Raw genomic sequence first — 24,447 nt, forward strand, 5'->3', positions numbered from 1 at the left:
ATAGGTGTAAAAGCAAACTGTGAGGAGGACACAAGAAGTCTACAAAGGGATATAGATGGGTTAAGTGAGTGGATTTTCGGCTGTCTAACACCTCAGTTAGTGGCCAGAGGGGGCGTAAATGGGAGCATAAGAGGTCACTGACCAGGAGCACAGCTTTTAGCGCCCCGACCAAAAATTTATTAGAGGCTCACTGGGGGCGCAAACCTGTTGCGCCTGGCTGCTAATAATCAGTGCGATCCTGATGTCAGTTCTGGTGCAATGCCCACGCTTGCGCTCCGGTTTTTAAATTAGGTGCAGCCGCCTCATTTAGCGACTGTCAAGTAGTAGGGAAAATACTCGAATCTATTATTAAAGACATGGTAACAGATCACTTAGAAAAAATAATAGGATTGGGCAGAGTCAACACAGATTTATGAAAGGGAAATCATGTTTGACAAATCTGTTTGAGTTTTTTGAGGTTGTAACTAGCAGAATAGATAAGAGGGAGCCAGTGGATGTGGTCCATTTGGATTTTTAGAAGGCATGCGATAAGGTGTCACACAAGAGGTTATTAATCAAAATTAGGGCTCATTGGATTGGAGGTAATATGCTAGCATGGATTGAGGATTGGTTAATGGACAGAAAACAGAGAGTTGGAATAAACGGCTCATTTTCGGGTTGGCAGGCTGTAACTCATGGGGTACCGCAAGGATCGGTGCTTGGGACCCAGCTATTCACAATCTATATCAATGATTTGGATGAGCAGACCAAATGTAATATATCCAAGTTTTCTGATGGTACAATGCTAGGTGGGAATGTAAGTTGTGAGAAGGGTGTAAAGAGGCTTCAAGGGGATATAGTTGTCCACGAGGGTCCTGATGTTCGAGGTCCCGAACTTCATGTTAACGGAGTGGAAGGTGCCTGTCCGTGAGTTCTTTTAATGTGGGGTGGCCGTTGCACACTGGCTACCACACAGGCTTAGCTGAGCAAGGTCTTGGTCCAGTGGCAAGAGGGTCCAAGATGACTGGAGACCAGGCACTGCTGTATGAGCCTAATTGCCTACGGCGTGATGTTGGCCGCAAGCTCGGCGCTGAGTAGCGCCCTTGATGGTAGGTGGTCCGAGGCTTGGTTGGGGGCAGGCATTGGGAGGATCAGTAGTCCGCTGGAAGAAGGGGATATAGACAGGCTAAGTGAATGGGCAAGAACATGGCAAATGGAATACAATGTGGAGAAATGTGAAGTTATCCACTTAGGTAGGAAAAATAGAAAACAGAGTAATTTTTACACAGTGAGAGATTGCGAAATATTGCTCTTCAGAGGGACCTGGGTGTCCTTGTACATGAATCACTGAAAGTTAACATGCAGGTACAGCAAGCAATTAAGAAAACAAATTGTATGTTGGACTTTATTACAAGAGGATTTTAGTATAAGAGTAAAGACGTCTTACTGCAATTATATAGGGCCCTGGTGAGACCTGGAGTATTGTGTACTTGTTTGTCTCCTTACCTAAGGAAGGATATACTTGCCACTGATTCCTGGAATGGGGGGATTGTCCAATGAGGAGAGATTGAGTAGACTAGGCCTATATTCGCTAGAGTTTAGAAGAATGAGAGGTGATCTCATTGAAACATACAAAATTCTTTGACAGGGTAAAATGCAGGGAAGATGTTTCCTCTGGCTGGAGCGTCTAAAGCCGGGGTCACAGTCTCAGAATAAGAGGTTGGACATTTAATAAGAACATAAGAACATAAGAATTAGGAACAGGAGTAGGCCATCTAGCCCCTCGAGCCTGCGCCGCCATTCAATAAGATCATGGTTGATCTGGTCGTGGACTCAGCTCCACTTACCCGCCCTCGCCCCGTAACCCTTAATTCCCTTATTGGTTAAAAATCTATCTATCTTTGACTTGAAAACATTCAATGAGCTAGCCTCAACTGCTTCCTTAGGGCTGAGATGAAAAGAAATGTCTTCACTCAGAGGGTCTTGAATCTTTGGAATTGTCTACCCCAGAGGTTTGTGGAGGCTCAGTCATTGATCTTATTGAATGGCGGAGCAGGCTCGAGGGGCCGAATAGCCTACTCCTGCTCCTATTTCTTACGTTTTTATGTGCTTTTTTGAAAACCCTAGGATGTAGGCCATCAGGTCCAGGGGATGTCAGCTTTTAGTCCCATTGATTTCTCCAGTACTATTTCTCCACCAATACTAATTTCTTTAAGTTCATCATTCTTGCTAGATCCTTGGTTCTCCACTATTTCCGGAATGTTTTTCTGTGCCTTCTTCCACGAAGAGAGGTACAAAGTATTTGTTTAATGTCTCCGCTAGTTCCTTATTCCCGATTATAATTTCTCCTGTCTCTGCTTGTAAGGAACCCACTTAATTCCATGGGCTTCCAGGGACACTATGAGCTGATCCATTGCTGCTGCCATTCACTTAAGGGCAATTGATCTCTCGAAGATAGATTCTCATTGGGATGTGGCATTCCGGGATCCATTTATAGCCATTGTATGATGAGTACTTCTGCTTCAAAATACTGGTGGATTCAAGCAGACAGGTCACCTGCCTAGTGCTTAGTTCACAGGTGCCACAGAAAAATCGTCCCCCTCGATGCTAACAACTTACGTGATGTCAGAGTGATTGATATTCAACAACAGAAACTCCCAGTTTCTGCTCGAACTTCTGGATAAGTGCATTGTACTCCCATTAGCTATTTTATGCCATTTGGTTCTTTCAGTGTCTTCTCATATGTTGATACATCATCTACCACTTCTCATTTCCTTCTCGTTTTCAGTAAAACTTATTTGGGTATATTTAGATATATATACCTCAGAGGAAGAGATTTAAAATGTAGTGAACCTGAGGAAATGGGAGGATTTTAGAATTTAGCAAAGGAGGTCCGAGAAATTGATAAGGGAAGAGAAAAAAGACATAGGGGTCAAAATTGATGTCCTTACTGCCAACTGCCACCGAGATCTGCCGTCATTCCTCTTCGGGTTCTGCCCTGTGCCAGTTTGCACTTGGGCTGGAGCGGGCGGGAGGGGAGAACCGCCAGGAACCGCCCGCTGATGTTAGACCTCCCACCCACTGAAATGCCAGATTGGTGCGGGCGGGAATTGGAGGGAGTCGGGGCCAGAAGGTAGAAGGACCACTGCGTGGAGGCTGGTCTATCCCCGACGGGAGGTATGAAGACCTGCAAAAAAAAGTAAGTGAACCTTTTTTAAAAATATTTCTTACAGCGACTTACCTGCATGGGGTCCCCTGCTTTACAGATACACAACATCACTCCCCCCCCAAAGTCAAAGTGAAAGCTATTTACAAAGTGAGGCGGTCGCAAGCCTTTCTTTCCCTGGTGCACCGCCTTGGTACAAATGTCTGTTCTGGTGTGTTGGCTGTGCCCTCGCTGGGCTGGCGGGTTGTTGGCCCTGCAGGGCTGCTAGGTGAGCCTGGCCTTGCTGGCCTTGCTGGCCTGTTGGGCGTGATGGGTTCGATTTCCTGGTCCGGCGTGGTGTCGTTAATCCTTTGGGTGTGTGTTGTGGGCCCGAAAAAGGTGGTGTCTGCTGTGGGTTGTTCAGGGCAGTCTGTGAACCGCAGCCTCGTTTGGTCCAGGTGCTTTCTGCAAATTTGTCCATTGTCTAGTTTGACTACAAACACCCTATTCCCTTCTTTAGCTATCACCGTGCCCGCAATCCACTTGGGACCATGTCCATAGTTTAGCACATACACAGGGTCATTCAGATCAATTTCCCGTGACACAGTGGCGCGACCATTGTTTGCATTTTGTTGCTGCCGCCTGCTCTCCACCTGATCATGCAGGTTGGGGTGAACCAGCGAGAGTCTGGTTTTAAGTGTCCTTTTCATGAGTAGCTCAGCCGGGGGAAACCATGTGAGCGAGTGGGGTCTCATGTGGTAGCTGAGCAGTACTCGGGACAGGCGGGTTTGGAGTGAGCCTTCTGTGACTCGTTTGAGGCTGTGTTTGATGGTTTGTACTGCCCGCTCTGCCTGCCCATTGGAGGCTGGTTTAAACGGGGCCGAGGTGACATGTTTGATCCCATTGCAGGTCATGAATTCTTTAAATTCGGCACTGGTGAAACATGGCCCGTTGTCACTGACCAGTATGTCAGGCAGGCCGTGGGTGGCAAACATGGCCCTCAGGCTTTCAATGGTGGCGGTGGCGGTGCTTCCCGACTTTATTTCACATTCAATCCACTTTGAAAAAGCATCCACCACCACCAGGAACATTTTAACGAGAAACGGGCCCGCATAGTCGACATGGATCCTCGACCATGGTCTGGAGGGCCAGGACCACAAGCTTAGTGGTGCCTCTCTGAGCACGTTGCTCAACTGGGCACATACGCTGCATTGCCGTACACAGGACTCTAAGTCAGAGTCGATACCGGGCCACCACACGTGGGATCTGGCTATCGCTTTCATCATTACTATACCCGGGTGTGTGCTTTGGAGATCCGAGATGAACGTCTCCCTGCCCTTTTTTGGTAGCACTACGCGGTTACCCCACAACAGGCAGTCTGCCTGAATGGACAGCTCGTTCTTTCGCCGCTGGAACGGCTTGATTGGCTCTTGCATTTCAATGGGGATGCTGGCCCAGCTTCCATACAGTACACAATTTTTTACTAGGGACAGCAGAGGATCTTGGCTGGTCCAAGTCCTAACCTGGTGGGTCGTGACAGGTGATTTATCATTTTCAAATGCTTCCATGACCATCAACAAGTCTGCGGGCTGCGCCACTTCCACCCCCGTGGTGGGCAATGGTAGCCGACTGAGAGCGTCCGCACAGTTCTCGGTGCCTGGCCTGTGGCGGATGGTATAGTTATATGCTGATAGCGCAAGTGCCCACCTTTGTATGTGGGCTGAGGCATTAGTATTTATCCCCTTGTTTTCAGCGAACAGGGATTTGAGGGGCTTGTGATCGGTTTCTAGCTCAAATTTGAGGCCAAACAGGTACTGATGCATTTTCTTTACGCCGAACACACACGCTAATGCCTCTTTCTCAATCATGCTGCAGGCCCTCTCGGCCTTAGACATGCTCCTGGAAGCAGAGTCGACAGGTTGCAACTTCCCCGTAACGTTAGCTTGTTGTAATACACACCCAACTCCATACGACGACGCGTCACATGCTACCACAAGTCTTTTACATGGGTTACAATACAAGCAGCTTGTTGGAGCATAAAATGTTTCTGGCTTTCTCAAAAGCAATTACTTGTTTTTTTCCCCATACCCAGTTCTCACCTTTGCGCAATAACACATGTAGGGGCTCTTAAGAGGGTGCTTAACCCCAGTAGGAAGTTACCAAAATAGTTGAGGAGTCCCAGGAACAACCGCAGCTCCATGACATTCTGTGGCCTGGGCGCATTCCTGATAGCCTCTGTCTTCGCATCTGTGGAACAAATGCCGTCCATCATGATCTTTCTCCCCAAAAACTCCTCTTCTGTTGCCATGAAGACGCATTTCGACCTCTTCAGCCGCAGCCCTACACGATCCAGTCGCTGGAGGACCTCCTCCAGGTTTTGTAGGTGCTCGGCGGTGTCCCGATCCGTGACCAATATGTCGTCCTGAAAGACTACCGTGTGTGGTACCGACTTGAGTTGACTCTCCATGTTTCTCTGGAAGATTGCTGCAGCCGACCGAATTCAAAACGGGCATCTGTTGTAGATGAACAGTCCCTTGTGCGTGTTGATGCAGGTGAGGCCCTTCGAAGACTTCTCCAGCTCCTGCGTCATGTAGGCCGAAGTCAGGTCGAGCTTGGTGAATGTCTTGCCTCCTGCCACTGTCGCAAATAGGTCGTCTGCCTTAGGTAATGGGTATTGGTCCTGTAGCGAGAAACGATTAACAGTTACTTTATAATCGGTGCAAATCCTGACCGTGCTATTACTTTTGAGTACTGGAACAATCGGGCTGGCCCACTCGCTGAATTCCACTGGGAAGATGATGCCCTCACATTGCAGCCTGTCCAGCTCGATTTCCACTCTCTCCCACATCATGTGAGGTACCGCTTGCGCCTTGTGGTGAATGGGTCGTGTCTCTGGGACCAAGTGGATCCGCACCTTCACCCTAGAAAAGTTTCCAATGTCTGGCTCAAAAAGGCAAGGAAATTTGTGCGGGACCTGAGTAGATGAGGCCTCATCGACATGTGATAGCGTTCGGATGTCGTCCCAGTTCCAGCGGATTTTGCCCAGCCAGCTCCTTCCAAGCAGTGTGGGGCCATCTCCCGGGACAATCCAGAGTGGCAGTTCGTGCACCGTGCCCTCATATGTGACCTTGACCATGGTGCTGCCCAGGACAGTGAATAGCTCTTTGGTGTACGTTCTCAGTTTCGTGTGGATAGGGCTCAGGGCTGGTCTGAATACCTTGTTGCACCACAGTTTCTCAAATATCTTTTTACTCATGATGGATTGGCTAGCGCCAGTGTCCAGTTCCATGTCTACGGGTAAGCCATTCAATTTTACGTTTCGCATTATAGGTGGACATTTCGTCGAAAATGTGCGCACCCCGTATACTTCAGCATCTGCCTCCTCTCTCTGAGGCTCGAAATTGCTTTGATCCACCATGGACCGATCTTCCTCTGCCACGTGGTGGTTAGCAGGTTTTGCAGAGCTTGTAGCTGATTTGCAAGCTCGTTGGAGGTGCCCCATTGTTCCACAGCTCTTGCAAGCATACCCTTTGAAGCGGCATGAATAGGCTGAATGGAAGCCTCCACAATGCCAACAAGGTGTGAATTGCCTTGCATTCATCCATTGTTGGGGACTCTGAGTCATCTGGGTCACCTGAAGTCTGCTGGCAGTTGCAGACTCATGGTTTCTGCCCTGTACATTTCTGTTCGCAAACACAGTTCCAGTTAATTTATGAACATTGCTAGCACTTGTGTGCTGAGAGGTTTGTTTGGTGTTATCACTGGTGGACATAAACGCCTGTCCTATCGCAATGGCCTTACTGAAGGTCGGTGTCTCTACAGTCAAAAGTTTTCGTAGAATGGTCTCGTGGCCAATGCCCAGTACAAAAAAGTCTCTGAGCATTTGCTCCAGGAAGCCATCAAACTCACATTGTCCTGCAAATCGCCTTAGCTTGGTGACGTAGCTCACCACTTCCTGACCTTCAGATCGCTGGCACGTGTAGAACCGATACCTCGCCATCAGCATGCTCTCCCTCGGTTAAGATGCTCCCGAACCAGTGTACACAGCTCCTCATACGACTTATCTGTGGGTTTCACCGGAGCCAGAAGATTCTTCATGAGGCTGTAGGTCGGTGCCCCGCAGACTGTGAGGATGACCGCTCTCCTTTTTCTAGCGCTTCCTTCTCCGTCCAGTTTGATGGCTACAAAGTATTGGTCTAGCCGTTCGACATAGGCTTTCCAGTCCTCACCCTCCGAGAACTTCTCCAGGATGCCCACAGTTTGTTGCATCTTTGCGTTGGATTCGTATTCTCGTCACCAGCTATTGTGTTCCTAACACAGATGAGGCTGCACACAGGGAGGTTAAAGTAATAGTGACCTCAGTCTTTAATAAGACACTCCAGAGTGAGGAACAGGCCTTCGGGGCCAGCTTATATACAATGCTTCCAAGGGATGCTGGTATCCCTTGGGGCTTCAGGGGATGAGCTCCCTGGTGGCGGAACATGGGAGTGCATGCTTTACAGATACACAACAGCACCAATCCCTGCAGCACCCCACTAGTTACTGTTTGCCAACTGGAAAATGACCCTGTTTTCTGTTAGTTAGCCAATCCAATATCCATGCTAATATATTACCCCCAACCCCGTGAACTTTTATCTTGTGCAGTAACCTTTTATGTGGCACCGTTTCGAATGCCTTCTGGAAATCCAAATGCACCACATCCACTGGTTACCCCTTATCCACCCTGTTCATTACATCCTCGAAGTACTACAGCAAATTTGTCAAACATGATTTCCCTTTCATAAAACCATACTGACTTTGCTTGATTGAATTATGCTTTTCCAAATGTCCTGCTACTACTTTCTTAATAATGGACTCCAGCATTTTCCCAACGACAAATGTTAGTCTAACCGGTCTATCGTTTCCTGCTTTCTGTCTGCCTCCTTTTTTAAACAGGGGCGTTATATTTGCGGTTTTCCAATCTGCTGGGACCTCCCCAGAATCCAGGCAATTTTGGTAGATTACAACCAATGCATCCACTATCTCTGCAGCCACTTATTTTAGGAGCTGAGGGTGCAAGTCATCAGGTCCAGGGGACTTGTCCGCTTTTAATCCCATTATTTTACCGAGTACTACTTCTTTAGTGATAATGATTGTATTAAGTTCCTCCCTCCCCATAGTCCCTTGATTATCCCCTATTGGGATGTTTTTAGTGTCTTCTACTGTGAAGACTCATACAAAATATTTGTTCAAAGTCTCTGCCATTTCCCTGTTCCCTATCATTAATTGCCCAGTCTCAGGAGACCAAGATTTACTTCAGCCACTCTTTTCCTTTTTATGTACCTGTAGAAACTCTTACTATTTGTTTTTATATTTCATGCTAGTTCACTTTCATAATCTATCTTTCCTCTCTTTATTATTTTTTTAGTCATTCTTTGCTGGCTTTTAAAAGTTTCCCAATCATCTGGTCTCCCACTATCCTTGGCCACATTGTATGCCTTTATTTTCAATTTAATACCATCCCTTATTTCCTTAGTTAGCCATGGATGGTTATCCCTTCTCTTATAGTCTTTCTTTCTCATTGGGATATATTTTTGTTGAAAGTTATGAAATATCTCCTTAAATGTCTGCCACTGCTCATCAACCCTCCTACTCTGTAATCTATTTTCCCAGTCCAAGGATAAGGGGTAAGCCATTTAGGACCGAGATGAGGAGAAACTTCTTCACCCAGAAAGTAGTGAACCTGTGGAATTCTCTACCACAGAAAGTTGTTGAGGCCAATTCACTAAATATATTCAAAAAGGAGTTAGATGTAGTCCTTACTACTAGGGGGATCAAGGGGTATGGCGAGAAAGCAGGAATGAGGTATTGAAGTTGCATGTTCAGCCATGAACTCATTGAATGGCGGTGCAGGCTCGAGGGCCGAATGGCCAACTCCTGCACCTATTTTCTATGTTTCCACTTCAGCCAACTCTGCCTTCATACCTTTGTAGTCTTCTTTGTTTAAGCTTAGGACACTGGTTAGAGATCCAACTTTCTCACCCTCCAACTGAATTTCAAATTCGACCATGTTATAGTCATTTATTCCTAGAGGATCCTTTACTAGGAGATTGTTTATTAATCCTGTCTCATTACACAGTACCAGATCTAAGGTAGCCTGCTCCCTGGTTGCTTCCCAGGCAAATTACCACTTTGTTGGGTAGACGGAGCTAAGCAACCCTCAACCAAGGGATCAGGCCAAAGCTTTGCAGTCCTGTCACATCGTGAATGGTTGACTAACAGCAGGAGGAGACTCCATGATTATCCCCATCCTTAATGATGGCGGAGCCCAGCATATGAGTGCAAAAGACAAGACTTCAGCCAAAAGTGCCGAGTGGATGACCCACCCCGGCCTCCTCCTGAGGACCCCACCATCACAGAGGTCCGTCTTCAGCCAATTCACTCCAAGTGATATCAAGAAATGGCTGAGCGCACGGGATATAGCAAAGGCTATTTGCCCCGACCACATCCTGGTTTAGTGTTGTGCTCCAGAACTATCAACACCTTTAGCCAAGCTGTTTCAGTGCAGCTTCAACACTGGCATCTACCCAACAAAGTTGCCAAGGTATGATCTGTCTCCAAAACGCAGCACAAATTCAATCCGGCCAATTACAGCCCCATCAGTCTGCTCTTAATCATCAGCAAAGTGATGGAAGGTGTCTTCGACAGTGCTCGCAAGTGGCACTTACTCACCAATAACCTGCTCACCGATGCTCAGTTTGGGATCCGCCAGGACCATTCGTCTCCAAACCTCATTACAGCGTTTGTCCAAAAATGAACACGAGCTGAATTCCAGAGGTGAGGCATGAATAACTGCCCTTGACATCAAGGCAGTTTTTGACTAAGTGTGGCTTCAAGGAGCCCCAGTAAAATTGAAGTCAATGGGAATCAGGGGAAAAGTCTCCACTGGCTAGAGTCATACCTAGCACAAAGGAAGATGTTTGTGGTTGTTGGAAGCCAATCATCCTAGCTCCAGAACATTGCTGCAAGGGTTCCTCGGGACAGTATCGTTTGCCCAACCATCTTCAGTTTCTTCATCAAAGACCTTCCCTCTATCATAAGGTCAGAAGTGGGAATGATCGTTGATGATTGCACAGTGTTCAGTTCCACTCGCAACTCCTCAGATTATGAAGCAGTCCGTGCCCGCATGCAGAAAAACCTGGGCAACATTCAGGCTTGGACTGATAAGTAGCAAGTAACATTCGCGCCACACAAGTGCCAGGCAATTACCATCTCCAACAAGAAAGAATCTAATCACCTCCACTTCACATTCAATGGCATTAGCATTGTTGAATTCCCCCACCATCAACATCCTGGGGGTCACCATTGACCAGAAGCTTAACTGGACCAGCCATATAAATCAGGGGATCAGGCGGGAAAGTGGAGCTGAGGTCGAAGATCAGCCGTGATCTTATTGAATGACGGAGCAGGCTCGAGGGGCCTTACAGCCTACTTCTTCTCCTATTTCTTATGTTCTTATGTTACAAGGCACAAGTTAGGTGTGTGATGGAATACTCTCCACTTTCCTGGATGAGTGCAGCTCCAACAACACTCAAGAAGTTCGACACCATCCAGCACAAAGCAGCCGCTTGATTGGCACCCCATCCACCACCTTAAACATTCTCTCCTTCCACCACTGGCACAATGTGCCTGCAGTGTGTACTATCTACAAGATGCATAGCATAAACTCACCAAGGCTTCTTTGACAGCACCTCCCAAACCGTGACTTCTACCACCTAGAAAGACAAGGGCAGCAGGCACATGGGAACACCACCACCTGCAAGATCCCCTCCAAGACAGACACCATCCTGACTTGGAAATATATTGACTTTTCTTCATTGTCACTAGGTCAAAATCCTGGTACTCCCTACCTAACAGCACTGTGGGTGTTCCTTCACCACACTGACTGCAGCGGTCAACAAGACGGCTCACCACCTCCTTCTCGAAAGTAATTAGGGATGGGCTATAAATGCTGGCCTTGCCAGAGACGCCCATCGCCTATGAATGAATTTTTTTAAATTAAAAGGGAGATGGACAGGTACTTGACGATGAGGAACTTACAGGGTTGGGGACAAAGAAGTGGGCATTTGGGACTAAGCATGACTGCTCTTTCAAAGAGCCAACACAGGCACAACAGGCCAAATGGTCTTCTGCTGTGCTGTAAATTTCTATGATTCTATAAGTCAAACCTAAATTGCCCAAAATATTAAAAGATTTTAGCTTTATATATACAGAAACCTGTACATTTCTGGAAAAACCTAGTAAGCAGTTCCGAATCTGCAGGAAACTTACTAAACAATGTTACCAACTCAGCTGCATTTAAGAAGTGAGTTTTTTCTTTGGCAGCTGAAACTGTAACTCTCTGCAAACTGAATCATCAAGATTGGCTTGATGACAGTAACACAGCAGTATCAGCTCTGCCAGAAGAAAATAATCTGGCATTATGCAACTGGGAATGTGAATGCCCTGCACAAGCCAAGAAAGCAAATTTCACCAAAGTACTTAACAGAGTGCAGTCCTAACTTTGAACCTCCATGGAAAGTGGCGGGAGACCAAATCAGCTGAAACTCAAAATTATGCTGTTGAATTAAATCACAAAAACGTCTTTGAAGTTCTGAAAGCTGTATTCAGTCCACAAAGCTGTTTTCGAAGGACTCATTTTTAGAGTGGAAGCAAGTCTTCCTCAATTCCAATGGACTGCCTATGACGATGGGTTATCTTAATCCACCAAAGGTGGAAGTAACAACCCATTGATATATGATTGTGTGTGCATTTTATTTTGCATACCTTTTACTGCCAAATATCGAATTAAGCAGTGCATGACTCAGGGGTTTTAAAAAGAGAACACTAATTTAAAAATTAGAATCCAGTTAGCAGATTTCCTTTGTTAACTATATCTTCCTATAGTTAGGCACAAGTATGCTAACATACAAAAATAATATCTACTGCTGATATCTGCTGACAGTAATTTGATTAATAAAAAATGGTTATGTGGCCTTTGACTAAATCTACACTGATATTTTCTCAAACCAGCAAGAAATCAAAAATGTAGTCTTATTTATAATGATTGTTGTGGTCTTAAACGGAGTGTACCTAAATGGAGTGTAAAAGTTGGGAACTTGGAGAGTGCGGAGGTCTCTGGAAAGTCGTGGGTGAACTGAGATTTAGTTTAACATTTTGAATTTAACTTAGAACTTTAAAGATTGTAAAATAAACTGCAAGTTTGCCTGAAATTGCCTGACAGTGGCAGTTAACTGCCATGACAGTCAAGTGTTTGCCCGAGTAAGCGCTAATCACTGTGAGCAGGAAGCTGAGTCAGCACTTGTAACTTGGGTGGCTCAAAGGTGTATAAAAGTAAACAGTATCTTCTAACACACAGAATAGTCTTAAATGGAGTGCATCTAATCTGAATGTTAAAGTTAGGAATTTGGAGAGAGTGGAAATTCACTGCAGAGGGAGAAGGAGGTGCTGCTTTTTGATTCCAATGCTTGTAGTGGTTTGTGTTACAGGTAAATATTTAATTTAATCTACCTATAACTTAAACTAGATCAACTAATTATTTAAAAAATGAAACTATAAGCTAAGTTAATTAAATACACAAACTATATTTAATTTATAAATAAAACAAGGTTATATCGGAATGGCAGTGCAGGTAGTATGCCGTAACTCCAGTATGTGGAAATTTGTGGAGAGCATTGCGATCCTGGATGACCACATTTGCAGTAAGTGTCTGCATCTTGAGGAACTTCAGCTCAGAGTTGTTGAGCTGGAGTCCGAGGTGCAGACGTTGCAGGCATAAGTGAGGTGGAGAGTTACCTGGACACTCTGATCCTGGAGGCAGTCACACCCCTTAGGTTAGGTAGTGGTACATGTCTGGTTAGTGTTCAGGGATAGGAAGGTGTGACTGCATCTCAGGCATGTAAGGGAACCTCAGGTACAGTGCTGGAGGAGCCTCGGCCTTTGCCCTTATCCAGCAGGTATGAGGTTCTTGCTGCCTGTGTGGATCAGGGCAAAGTCTGCAGGGTAGATGAGCAAGCTGACCATGGAGCCATGGTGCAGGAGCCCATTCGTGGGGGGAATGAAAGGGAATATGGTAGTGGTAGGGACAATATAGTCAGGGGATAGATTCTGCTCTCTGCGGCCGCGACCAGGAGTTCCTAGGTGGTGTTGCCTGCCCAGTGCCAGAGTTAAAGATATCTCCTCGTGGCTGCAGAAGAACTTGGAGTGGAAGGGGTAGGATCTAGTTGTTATGGTCGACGTAGGAACCAATGACATAGGTAGAACTAGGAATGAGGTTCTGCCATGGGAGTTTGAGGAGCTGGGGTCAAAATTGAAACGCAGAACCTCACAGATAATCTGTGGATTGTTGCATGCAAATTGGCATTGGGATGAGCAGATTAGAAGGCTAACTGCATGGCTGAAAGAGTGGTGTGGGAGGCACGGGCTTCAATTTATGGGACACTGGCACCAGTACTGGGGAAAAATAGAGTATTTAAGTTGGGACGGGCTCCAGCCGCCAATGTCCTGGGTGAATCGAATAACTAAGGCAGTAGATAGGTTTTAAACTAATAAAGGAAGGGTGAGAGAATTCAGGAAAGGTTTGATCTAATAGCCATTACAGAGACGTGGTTGCAAAGTGACCAAGGTTGGGAACTAAATATTCCAGGATACTTAACTTTTGGAAGAGATAGGCAAAATGGAAAAGAAAGTAGGGCAGCCCTGTTAATAAAGGATGGGATAAAGACAGTAGAGAGAAAGGATCTTAGCTCCGAAAATCAAGAAGTAGAATCACTTTGGGTGGACCTAAGCAGCAGCAAGGGGCAGAAAACATTGGTGGGAGTTGTTTATAGGCCCCCAAAGAATAGTGGTAATGTAGGGCATAGTATAAATCAGGAAATGGGAGGTGCATGTAACAAGTGTAGTACAGTAATCATGGGGGACTTTAATATTCATGCAGAATGGGCAAACCAAATTTGCAGCAATACTGCAGAAGACGAGTTCATGGAATGCATTCAAGATAATTTTCTAGATCAGTATGTCAAGGAACCAAGTAGGGAACTGGCTATTTTAGATACAGTATTGGGCAATGAGACAGGGTTAATTAATAACCTTGTAGTAAAGAGGCCTCTGGGGAGCAGTGATCATAATATGATAACATTTTATGTTGAGTTTGAACGTGATTTAGTTAAATTCAAAACTATGGTCTTAAATCTGAACAAGGCAAACTACATAGGTATGAAAGGAAAGTTCATTAAGGTAGGCTGGAAAATTAAAATAAAAGATATGACGGTAGATAAGCAATGACAAACATTTAAACAAATAATTCATAATTTACAACAAATATACATTCCCTTAAGGAATAAAAAACGCACGGGAAAATTGGTTCAACCATGGCTAACAGGAGAAGTTAAAGGTAGTATTAGATTAAAGGAAGAACCTTATTATGTTGCCAAAAGGTGTAGTACAACTGAGGATTGTGAGGATTTTAGAGTTCAGCAAAGGATGACCAGGAAATCGATGAAGAGAGAGGAAAGAGAATATGAGAGTAAACTAGAAAGAAACATCAAAAGCAAATTGTAAAAGCTTCTATAGGTATGTAAAAAGGAAGGGATCAGCGAAAGTAAACATGGAATAAACAGGTCATTTTTGGATTGGCAGGCTGTAACTATTGGGGTGCCACAGGGATCGGTGCTTGGGCCCCAGTTATTTACAATTAATATCAATGATTTGGATGAGGGGACAAAATGTAATATATCTAAGTTTGTTAATGATACAAAGCTAGGTGGGAATGTAAGCTGTGAGGCGGATGCAAAGAGGCTACAAAGGGGATATAGTCAGGCTAAGTGAGTGGGCAAGGACATGGCAAATGGAATATAATGTGGGTAAACGTGAAATTATCCACTTCGGTAGGAAAAATAGAAAAGCAGAATATTTTTCAAATGGTGAAAAATTGGGAAATGTTGGTGCTTAGAGGGACCTGGATGTCCTTGTACACGAATCACTGAAAGTTAACATGCAGGTACAGCAAGCAATTAAGAAAGCAAATGGTATGTTGGCCTTTATTACAAGAGGATTTGTAATAAAGGCCAATTATATCGGGTCATGGTGAGACCGCACCTGGAGTATTATGTACAGTTTTGGTCTCCTTATCTCAGGAAGGATATACTTGCCATAAAGGGAGTGCAATGAAGGATCACCAGACTGATTCCTGGGATGGGAGGGAATTGTCCTATGACGAGAGAAGAATGAGAAATGATCTCAATGAAACATACAAAATTCTTACAGGGCTTGACAGGGTAGATGCAGGGAGGATGTTCCCTCTGGCTGGGGAGTCTAGAACCAGGGGTTGGAATAAGGGGTTGGCTATTTGGGACTGAGATGAGGAGAAACTTCGTCACTCAGAAGGTGGTGAATCTTTGCAATTCTCTATCCAAGAGAAGTACTTCATTGGAGGCTCAGTGGAGGCTCAGTCGTTGAGTATATTCAAGACAGAGATCGATAGATTTTTGGATATTATGGGAATCAAGGGATAGGGGTATAGTGCAGGTAGAAAATCAGCCATGATCTTATTGAATGGCAGAGCAGGCTCAAGGGGCCGAATGGCCTACTCCTGCTCCTAATTCTTATGCCCTTATAAGCAGAGACATAAGAAATTATAATAGGGAATAAGGAAAGGGCAGAGACATTAAACAAATACACTGTATCTGTCTTCATAGAAGAAGATACAAAAACATTCCAGAAATAGTGTTGAAAAGCAAGGGTCTAGTGAGAATGATGAACCAAAGAAATTAGTATTAGTAAAGAAATAATTTACAACAAAAAAAAGAGAAAAAGGAGCAATTAATGGGACTAAAAGCCGACAAATGCCCTTGACTTGATGGCCTACATCCTAGGGTTTTAAAATAAGTGACTACAAAGATAGTTGATGCATTGGTTTTGATCTTCCAGAATTCCCTTATATCTGGAATGGTCCCCGCGGATTGGCAGGTAGCAAATGTAATCCTGCTATTCAAGAAAGAAGGGAGAAAGAAAACAGGGAATTATAGACCAGTTAACCTGACATCAGTAGTAAGAAGAAAAAAGACTTGGATTTATATAGCGCCTTTCACAACCACTGGATGTCTCAAGTGCTTTACAGCCAATGAAGTACTTTTGGAGTGCAGTCACTGTTGTAATGTAGGAAGAAAAATTCTAGAATCTATTACACTTCGAAAATCATAATATGATTGGACAGAGTCAACATGGATTTATGAAAGGGAAATTGTGTTTGACAAATCTATTGAGTTTTTTGAGGTTGTAACGAACAGATTGGATTAAGTGGGAACCCAGTGGATGGAGTGTATTTGGATTTTCAGAACGCATTTGATAAGGTTGCACATAAGAGGTTATTACACAAAATTGGTTCTCACGGGAGTGGGGGTAATATATTAGCGGATTGAGGATCGTTTAATGGACAGTAAACATAGAGTAGGAATAAACATGTCATTTTCAGCTCAGCAGGCTGTAACTAGTGGGGTACTGCAAGGATCAGTTCTTGGGCCTCAGTTATTTACAAACTATATCAATGACTTAGATGAGGGAACCGAGTGTAATGTATCCAAGTTTGCTGATGATAGAAAGCTAGGGGGGAAGGTAGGTTGTCAGGAGGATGCAAAGAGGCAAAGAGGATATAGACTGGTTAAGTGAGTCTGCAAGAACATGGCAAGATGAAATATAATATGGGGAAATGTTAAGTTATCCACTTTGGTAGGAAAAATAGAAAAGCAGAATATTTTTAAAATATTAGTATTCAGAGGGACCTTGTATACGAAACACTGAAAGTTAACATGCAGGCACAAGCAGGTATTTAGGAAAGCAAATGATATGTTAATCTTTATTACAAAAGGATTGGAGTATAAGTGTAAAGAACTCTTACTGCAATTATATAGGACCTTGGTGAGACCACACCTGGGGTACTGTGTGCAGTTCTGGTCTCCTTATCTGCTTGTCAATGTGGTCTTCACAGACCTAGTGGGTTCTCTATCACTGAAGTACTACAATTTTAAAATGACCGACAAAGAACTTGATGGTTATTGAGTAAGGAAAATGTGGCACTCCTTTAGAAATTAACAAGAATCTCCCAGTGTAAGAATGTAGATGTATGCCACACTATTTGTATGTCTAAGAGAAAACTGAAATTGAGTGATCAAACATCGCAAGTTTCTACCAACGTTGATTCAAAGAATTCCAGCTGAGCTGATCTTAATTTTAAGCAAATATCCTTTGAGAATGTTAGTAATGCATCTTGGACTTGGTGTCCAGTCGTCTTGGTTAACCCTTGCCACTGGATCAAGACCTAGCTCTGTTAAGCCTGTGTGGTTGCTGGTGTGCAACGGCCATCCCACGTTAAAAGAATCCACGCACAGGCATCTTCCATCCTTCAATATGTAGTTCAGGACCTCGAATGTCAGATCCCTAATTGAAACACTTGTGAACTCATCCCTTTTTGGTGTGGAAGTGGGTCATCCTCGATACACGGGACTGCCTAATACTATACTAAGGAAGTATATACTTGTCTTGGAGGGTATGCAACGAAGGTTCACCAGAGTGGTTCCTGGGATGGAGTGATTGGGAAGGAAAGAATGAGGCGACTAGGGCACCGAAATTGCATGGGGCGGATAATGCGGAGAAATTCAGGGGTCATTGTGGTTTCTTTTTGAGTAGGACGGAAGTGGTCTCATCATTGGAGCAGAGGTGCGGCGGTTGCTCCGAGTCAATAGCGCCGCGCTAATGATGACAGCGCGACGCGGATGTGCTGCATCACATTGATGCATCACAATGTCCCTCCCCTTCAGTTAAAGGTGAGGGCCACTGTGAACTCTGCAGCGTTTTCAGTTAGGTCCACTGGGCCACCAAGGAGGGTTTCAGCCGTGCCAGCAGCCTGGCACCCAAGAGGGGGTGCAGGCTGCCTGTTGGCGGCCCGGCCGAAACTGGGGGCATAATTGTCGGCCTGATAAGAGCGGACGCACCGCCCAGACACACACAGCTTCCCGACAGAAAAAGCTGTCAGTGGCACCGACCGGTGGTGCCGCTGCTCTCGCGGAACAATTCCGCACAGGGCAATTTCCCGTTGGCCAATTTCCGAAAGGGGGTCACCACCGGTTAGTAAGGGGTTGGTGCATGCATGACGTAGTGGGAAAACAGGCGGGGTGGTCCTGTACACCGGTCCAAAAATAAAGGAGGACAATTTACAAAATGGCGGTCCCTCCGCACCAACCGAGCGGTGATTCCTTACCGATCAATGACTGCCTCTTTGGCCCTTATAGAAAGGGGCAATTTTGGCCCTGGGGCCCATATTTCCTAGAATTTAGAAGAATGAGAAGTGATCTCATTGAAACATTAAAAAAATTACAGGGCTTGATAGGTTAGATGCTGGTTGGATGTTTCCCCTCGCTGAGAGTCGAGGAGGGTCAGAGTCTCAGAATAAGTAGTCAGCCATTTAGGACTGAGATGAGGAGAAATTTCTTCAAAGGGTTGTGAATCTTTGGAATTCTCTACCCCAGATGCTCAGTGGTTGAGTATATTCAATACAGAGATCGATAGATAGTTGGATATTGAGGGAATTAAGGGATATGGGGATAGTGCGGGAAGGTGAAGTTGAGGTTGAAGATCAGCCATGATTTTATTGAATGGTGGAGCAGGCTTGAAAGCCATACTGACCTATTCCTGTTCCTATTGCTATTGTTCACAATTCCCCGAGATGTCTGTGCTGCTCAAATTCTGCCCACTTGAGCAGCCCTGATTATAACTGCTCCTTTATATATTTAATGGGCCTAAAGGCTATTTTAGGTGTTTGCCTGGAATTACTAAATAAAGCACCCCACAAATTTAGCAGTGAGACCGCCTGTGCTGGCAGTTCCACTGCTAAATTGATATGCTTTGCACTCATTTTATGTCTGAAAAATGAGCATAATGCATACCATTGTTTACCCTAATATATCCATTTATTCATACGAATTCACTGAGACTTTGGGGCTGATTTTTATCAAGGCCTCCGCCCACCCAAGTGCCGCCCAAAGTGCCGCCGATGGCCGCCGAGGTTCTGGACGGTACTTTCAGCGGGATATACATCGCCGAGGTCCCTCGAAGGTCATCGGGCAGCAAATGGACGACGTACGCTGCCAATCTGGACAGCAGCGGGCGGGAGGTCTCATTCTCGGTGGCATTGGCGCTTGATGCCCAAGTGCCGTCAAGGATGGAGTCGGGCCCATGGAGGGTCGAAGAACTGAAAAAAAAATGCAGCAATAAAAAATTTAAAAACTATTGGAAGACCTCCAGGGGACCCCATGCAGGTAAGTCGCTGTGGAAAATATTTTTTTAAATATTCACTTACTTTTTTTTCAGGTTCTTCATATTCACCGTTGGGGATAGACCAGCCTCCACGCAGCCGTCCACCCCCGCTCTGCCACCGACTCCCGCCAACTCCCGCCTGGGAGCTCGGCGGGCCGGAGGTCAGTTGCGCCACTCGGCCATCCGCTGTCATCAGCGGGCGGTTCCCAGTGGCTCTCCCCTCCCGCCTGCTCCAGGCCACCTCGAAAGTGGCACTGGGCGGACCAAGAAGAGCATTGTCGGCAGCAGTGGGCGGCAGTATGTGGCAGCGGTCAGTGAGGTGATGAATTTCGGCCCCTAAGACTTTTCACTTTCACTTTATCCATTCACCAGATGAAAAGCTTATTCCTCAAATTAGTCAATTGCAACAAGTTGCTGCAATATGATCACCTGAGAAAACTAAATATGGAACATCAACATTACAGTAACAAAGTAGCATCAAGAAGTTTCATCATCTTAGCAACAAACAAACCTTTTGAGCGGTTGGCCTTATTCCTCATTAATTAAGATTTAGGACTGTGTTTTTCTCTTTTACGACTGGTTATTTCCTTACTTTTATTATATTTTCATCATTTATAAACCACATTACACAAAGCTTTTTTGCCCATTTAAATTTTAAAAACCAGCGCAACCAAATGGAAACTCCTCTAAATATAAAACAGACACACACAAATCTCAAACATATTTACAAATGTGTACTTTTCCGAAACCGTGTGGAAGAGATCCGACCAGGCCTGTCCTTACATTTAGAGGCTTTCTGGCACACACACATGGAAACCTCCCAACAAGACTACAGTTCCAAGGAGCCACAATGCATCTGGCCTGCCATGTACATCACAACATCCTCCCAAATGCCTCCAGTGCATGTGCAAATCGGCCAGCTGAATTCTCAGCTTTTTAATTGTTTCTTGAACTTTGTTATTAAGAAGAACAAGTTGAAAGCAGAATAGGATAACAAAGAGGCAAATCAAGACAATACAAAGCTATGAAGAAAGACAGGAAGAATTATAAAATAAATGAATAGTATCAGAGAAAGAGGGGACAGGGAATAAGCTCATAGGAGGCTTGAAGGTTTATCGTAAAGAAAGTAAACTGGAAAGAGCAAGGACTCCACTTTGATGTTAATTTTAAATTTTAGATTGACAGATTTTTGCTAGCCAAGGGAATTAAGGGATAGGAGTCAAGGCGGGTGGATGGAGTTAGGATACAGATTGAATGATGGAACAGGCTCGAGGGACTCAATGGCCTACTCCTATTTCTGTGTCCCTATGTTCTAATCATAACATGTTGAGCACCACCAACAATAGCTGGGCGAGTTCAGAGCAGCGTGATATAAATCTGCAAGCAATGTCACAAGTGATTGCCTGATATAAATATAATACCGTATATCTAGCAATTAGCAATATATTGTTGAGTTTATTTCATTCATGAGAAAAAATAAATTATTGAACAGCTGCAATGCTTGCGAATGATGGGTTTTTCACAATTGTGAAACAAACCTAATCATATACCACTACGAGTGAAGTAGTCTCTATAATTCAATTCCAGCCAGAACTCAGATAGTGCTGTATCAGGATTCCTCATTAATATTGAATTTCTGCCACCTTCATATTATGATGTCCCGATAATTATTTCAGCATGTACAATCTCATTTTCCTGGTCATACATCTCACTATAAAAGGGACAAAATAACTTTTAAAGCACAGAGAAGGTGTTAACCAGGAGTTCATTTAATCACTCCTGCCTTCCACCCTATCACAGACCTTCCCGTTTGTTCTTTCCTCCCCTCCCCCTTTCCCTGACCCTGCACTTGGTTAAAATCTGTAACATCTCTAACCTTTTCCAGTTATGACAAAAGGTCATCGACTTGAATTGTTAACTCTGTTTTTCTCTTCACAGATGATGCCGGACCTGCTGAGTATTTCCAGCATTTTCTGTTTCAGTTCATTTTAAGACAATCTCAAGAAGGCAAAAATTACTTTGTGCAAAATCCATTCGATTGGGAATGCTATGGGGCCTATAACGTGATCATAAGCACTTGGTTCATACTATGGAGCACGGAGACTCGAATCCTTCTTTATGCCTTATGCATCGTGTGCATATTAATGTGATGTCTAACAAATTTCAGTGCATAGAGCCTGTGCACACACTGTGCACAAAGCTCAATAAGCCTTCATTTCTTATGCTAATTAGGTAAGCCCCATAACATTTGAACTGGATTCTTTAAGCGAACCTCTTTATTACATGGGTACACCTCTTCTCCAAACAAGGTTATTAATTCCCTAGAATCTCTTGCTGAAAAATCCCCAATGGCTCATCAGTGAATTCCCCCAACCATTTTGCTTTAAGAGCAGGCAACAGTCCTTTAAGAGTTGCTAGATAGGCTACCTCTAGACCTGGGCATGTACCCATCATATCATGTGCCAAATGCTGGGAGCACCATAGAGATATTTAAATTAGTTGGCCTCACTGTATGGTGTGTTAAAGGCTTATTAAGGATGTGGAGAAAAAAATTAATTAGGGGGTCTCTAATTGGCAATAGTAGCTTATGCACAACAGCAATTTCAAGAGAGGGGAAACAGTGCACACAATATATACTTGTGCAAACGCACAAAATATCTACCACTCAAACACAAACCGAGCATATGTGCTGCTGGCTGTAACACAGAGAGCAATTTTATAACCCCAGTGTTTGTGTGGGTTCCCTGATTCTCGCTCTGATGTAGGCACAATTGCTAACAGTACTCAAATAGACACCAATTTATCAGCACACAAAAAACCTTTCATTTCAGCAGTGAAACATTTGTGCTTTTTCATTCAATTCTGCTTTTAACAATCTGGAATTACACTGCACTTCAGTAAATATAACAAGTTAGAAAATAAATATGTATTTTAGAAACAACAGAAAAAACAGTCAGCTAGCATTACATATTTTCTACTTAACAGATGTATAATTTTAAAGGGATAAAGAAATGCAAAATAATGATTCCATGATTTCTTGAAATGCATTCTCAGTGAGCCTCACTTCCCTGCTGGGAGTGAGGCTCGTGGAATCATTCCTTCTCTGTAAGCTGCTCCCTTACCTTCTCATCTAAAGCTTTATGGTGTTCAAAAAGTGACTTTAATGCCTTCAAAACCTCAACTTCACTGGAAACCCCTGAAGGAGACTGAGCTTGCCGCTTTACCACTGTCATTCTCAGTGATCGTTCGTGTCTTGACACAAGGCATTCCAAATGTTCCAATAACAGCTGGAAGAAATGGTATAACATTAAAATTACGATATTTTTACTTAATAATCACAAGATTTTGATTATAACTACAAATATACAAAAATAACAATAACGCTAAGTTAATATTTAACTTTACCTTGTCCACCTTAACTCCTTTTATGAATATCATTTATCTCCCTATATATTTGTCACCTGCCCACATAATTTGGTATTCGCAAGAAATTCTATAATATTTCTCTCCTCCAATTCACATAAAAATAGTGTGAACAGCAGATGAACAAAACAGACGACTGCTAGACATTCCCCTCCAGAATAAGCTTATACTATTGATCATCCTCTTCTGTTTACTACTGCCAAATTAGTTTTCAATCCAGATATTTAAATTCCCACTAATTCCATCAGTTTTAACCTTTTTGCCAAAAGCTTCAAATGTGGAACTTCATCAAATTCCTTCTGAAAATCAAGTAAATTATATCCAGGCTCCAAAATTCTATAGGGGTTCTACACTGTAACGTCAGTGAGAGGCTGGCAGAATCCTAAAGGAAATGAAGAAGACTCAGTTATGTCAGAACTTCTATCAGCCCCTTACAAGGGAAATAATGAGTTGGGGGGTGGGGGGGGGGGGGGGAAGAGGTGGAGGTGGGGGGGGGGAATGAAGTAACAAAGTGGTCGGAGGCTGGGCTGACACCGACTGCCTCAGGTCAAGCCAATCTTGTAGTGATCATTTTTCCTTCACTAATATGGCAGGCAGACTACCAGCCAGAAATGTATGCACGCTTCATGTCCACCATATTGGGGCTTAGTAGGCCAGTTGGTACCCAAAGAATTGGCGCTGCGCAGCAAAATTTATAGGCCAGAGAGATCAGAAGGGAATGGGTTATGAAAAAGTCACAAATATTTGGAAGGACTGGGTCATGAAAAGTGCACCAAGATCAGATGGGAATGGAACACTGAAAAATTACAGGATGGTATGTACCACTACAGAAGCATAGAAAATAGGCAGAATGTGTTAGTGAATAAAATGTACAAGAGAAAAGAGGAAGAACATGCACATACAAAGCTACTGCAGAGCACCTTGGATCACATTTCAGACAGATTTTTTTAGGCGAATCACTAAATGCGAGTTGTGTCAAGGGCCTGGAGAGAAGTACATGCTGTGGCAATTTAGAAAAAGGACGAAAGGATAATCCAGGAAACTGTAGACCTCAAACTTGACATCTGTAGTTAGTACAATATCCTGACAGAAAAACAAGTGAGGCTTCAAGACAAACATAGTATGATAACGGGCCAAAAATTGTGGTTGGAGGCTTTTCACGGGCACTGTAGTCCCTTCGCACACGGAGAATTCTGTTTTGAACCGGCAGATTATTGGGCAGCGCATGATGTCACGCCGTCCAGGAACGTTGCAGCGTGCCTGTGGCTTCATTCCGAAAATAGTACCGCCTACAAGACCTGTCAAAAAAGTTAATTTGAATAGGCCAGGCCCCCGGTTTCTTTTAACTCCACAGTCTTCTTGTACGGAGCTGCCATTACTATGAAAACACCTCACTTATTTAAAATTAATAGAAATTGAATTAAATTAAATATTTTAGAAAAAAATTTTTTTTTTAATATGTTGTAATAGCGTTAAGAATAAACTTACCTTAATGGACAGGGTTTTTAATATAAAATGTAGTCATAAAATTCATTTTTTCTATCTTTTAAAAC

The 24,447-nt window shown here is 44.0% G+C and overlaps 1 protein-coding gene across 6 annotated transcripts in view; it reads right to left on the reverse strand.

Moving 5' to 3' along the window:
• Window positions 1-24,447, reverse strand: part of ppfia2 (PTPRF interacting protein alpha 2) — a 639,866-nt gene that overhangs the window by 329,724 nt on the left and 285,695 nt on the right. For all 6 annotated transcript variants that reach the window (XM_070900188.1, XM_070900187.1, XM_070900185.1 and 3 more), the window contains exon 3: window positions 22,594-22,758. In XM_070900188.1, the coding sequence (XP_070756289.1) occupies window positions 22,594-22,758 (165 nt within the window). The remainder of the gene's footprint in view (window positions 1-22,593; window positions 22,759-24,447) is intronic.

Source organism: Pristiophorus japonicus, chromosome 15 (assembly GCF_044704955.1).
Source record: "Pristiophorus japonicus isolate sPriJap1 chromosome 15, sPriJap1.hap1, whole genome shotgun sequence".
NCBI classification, from domain to species: Eukaryota; Metazoa; Chordata; class Chondrichthyes; family Pristiophoridae; genus Pristiophorus; species Pristiophorus japonicus.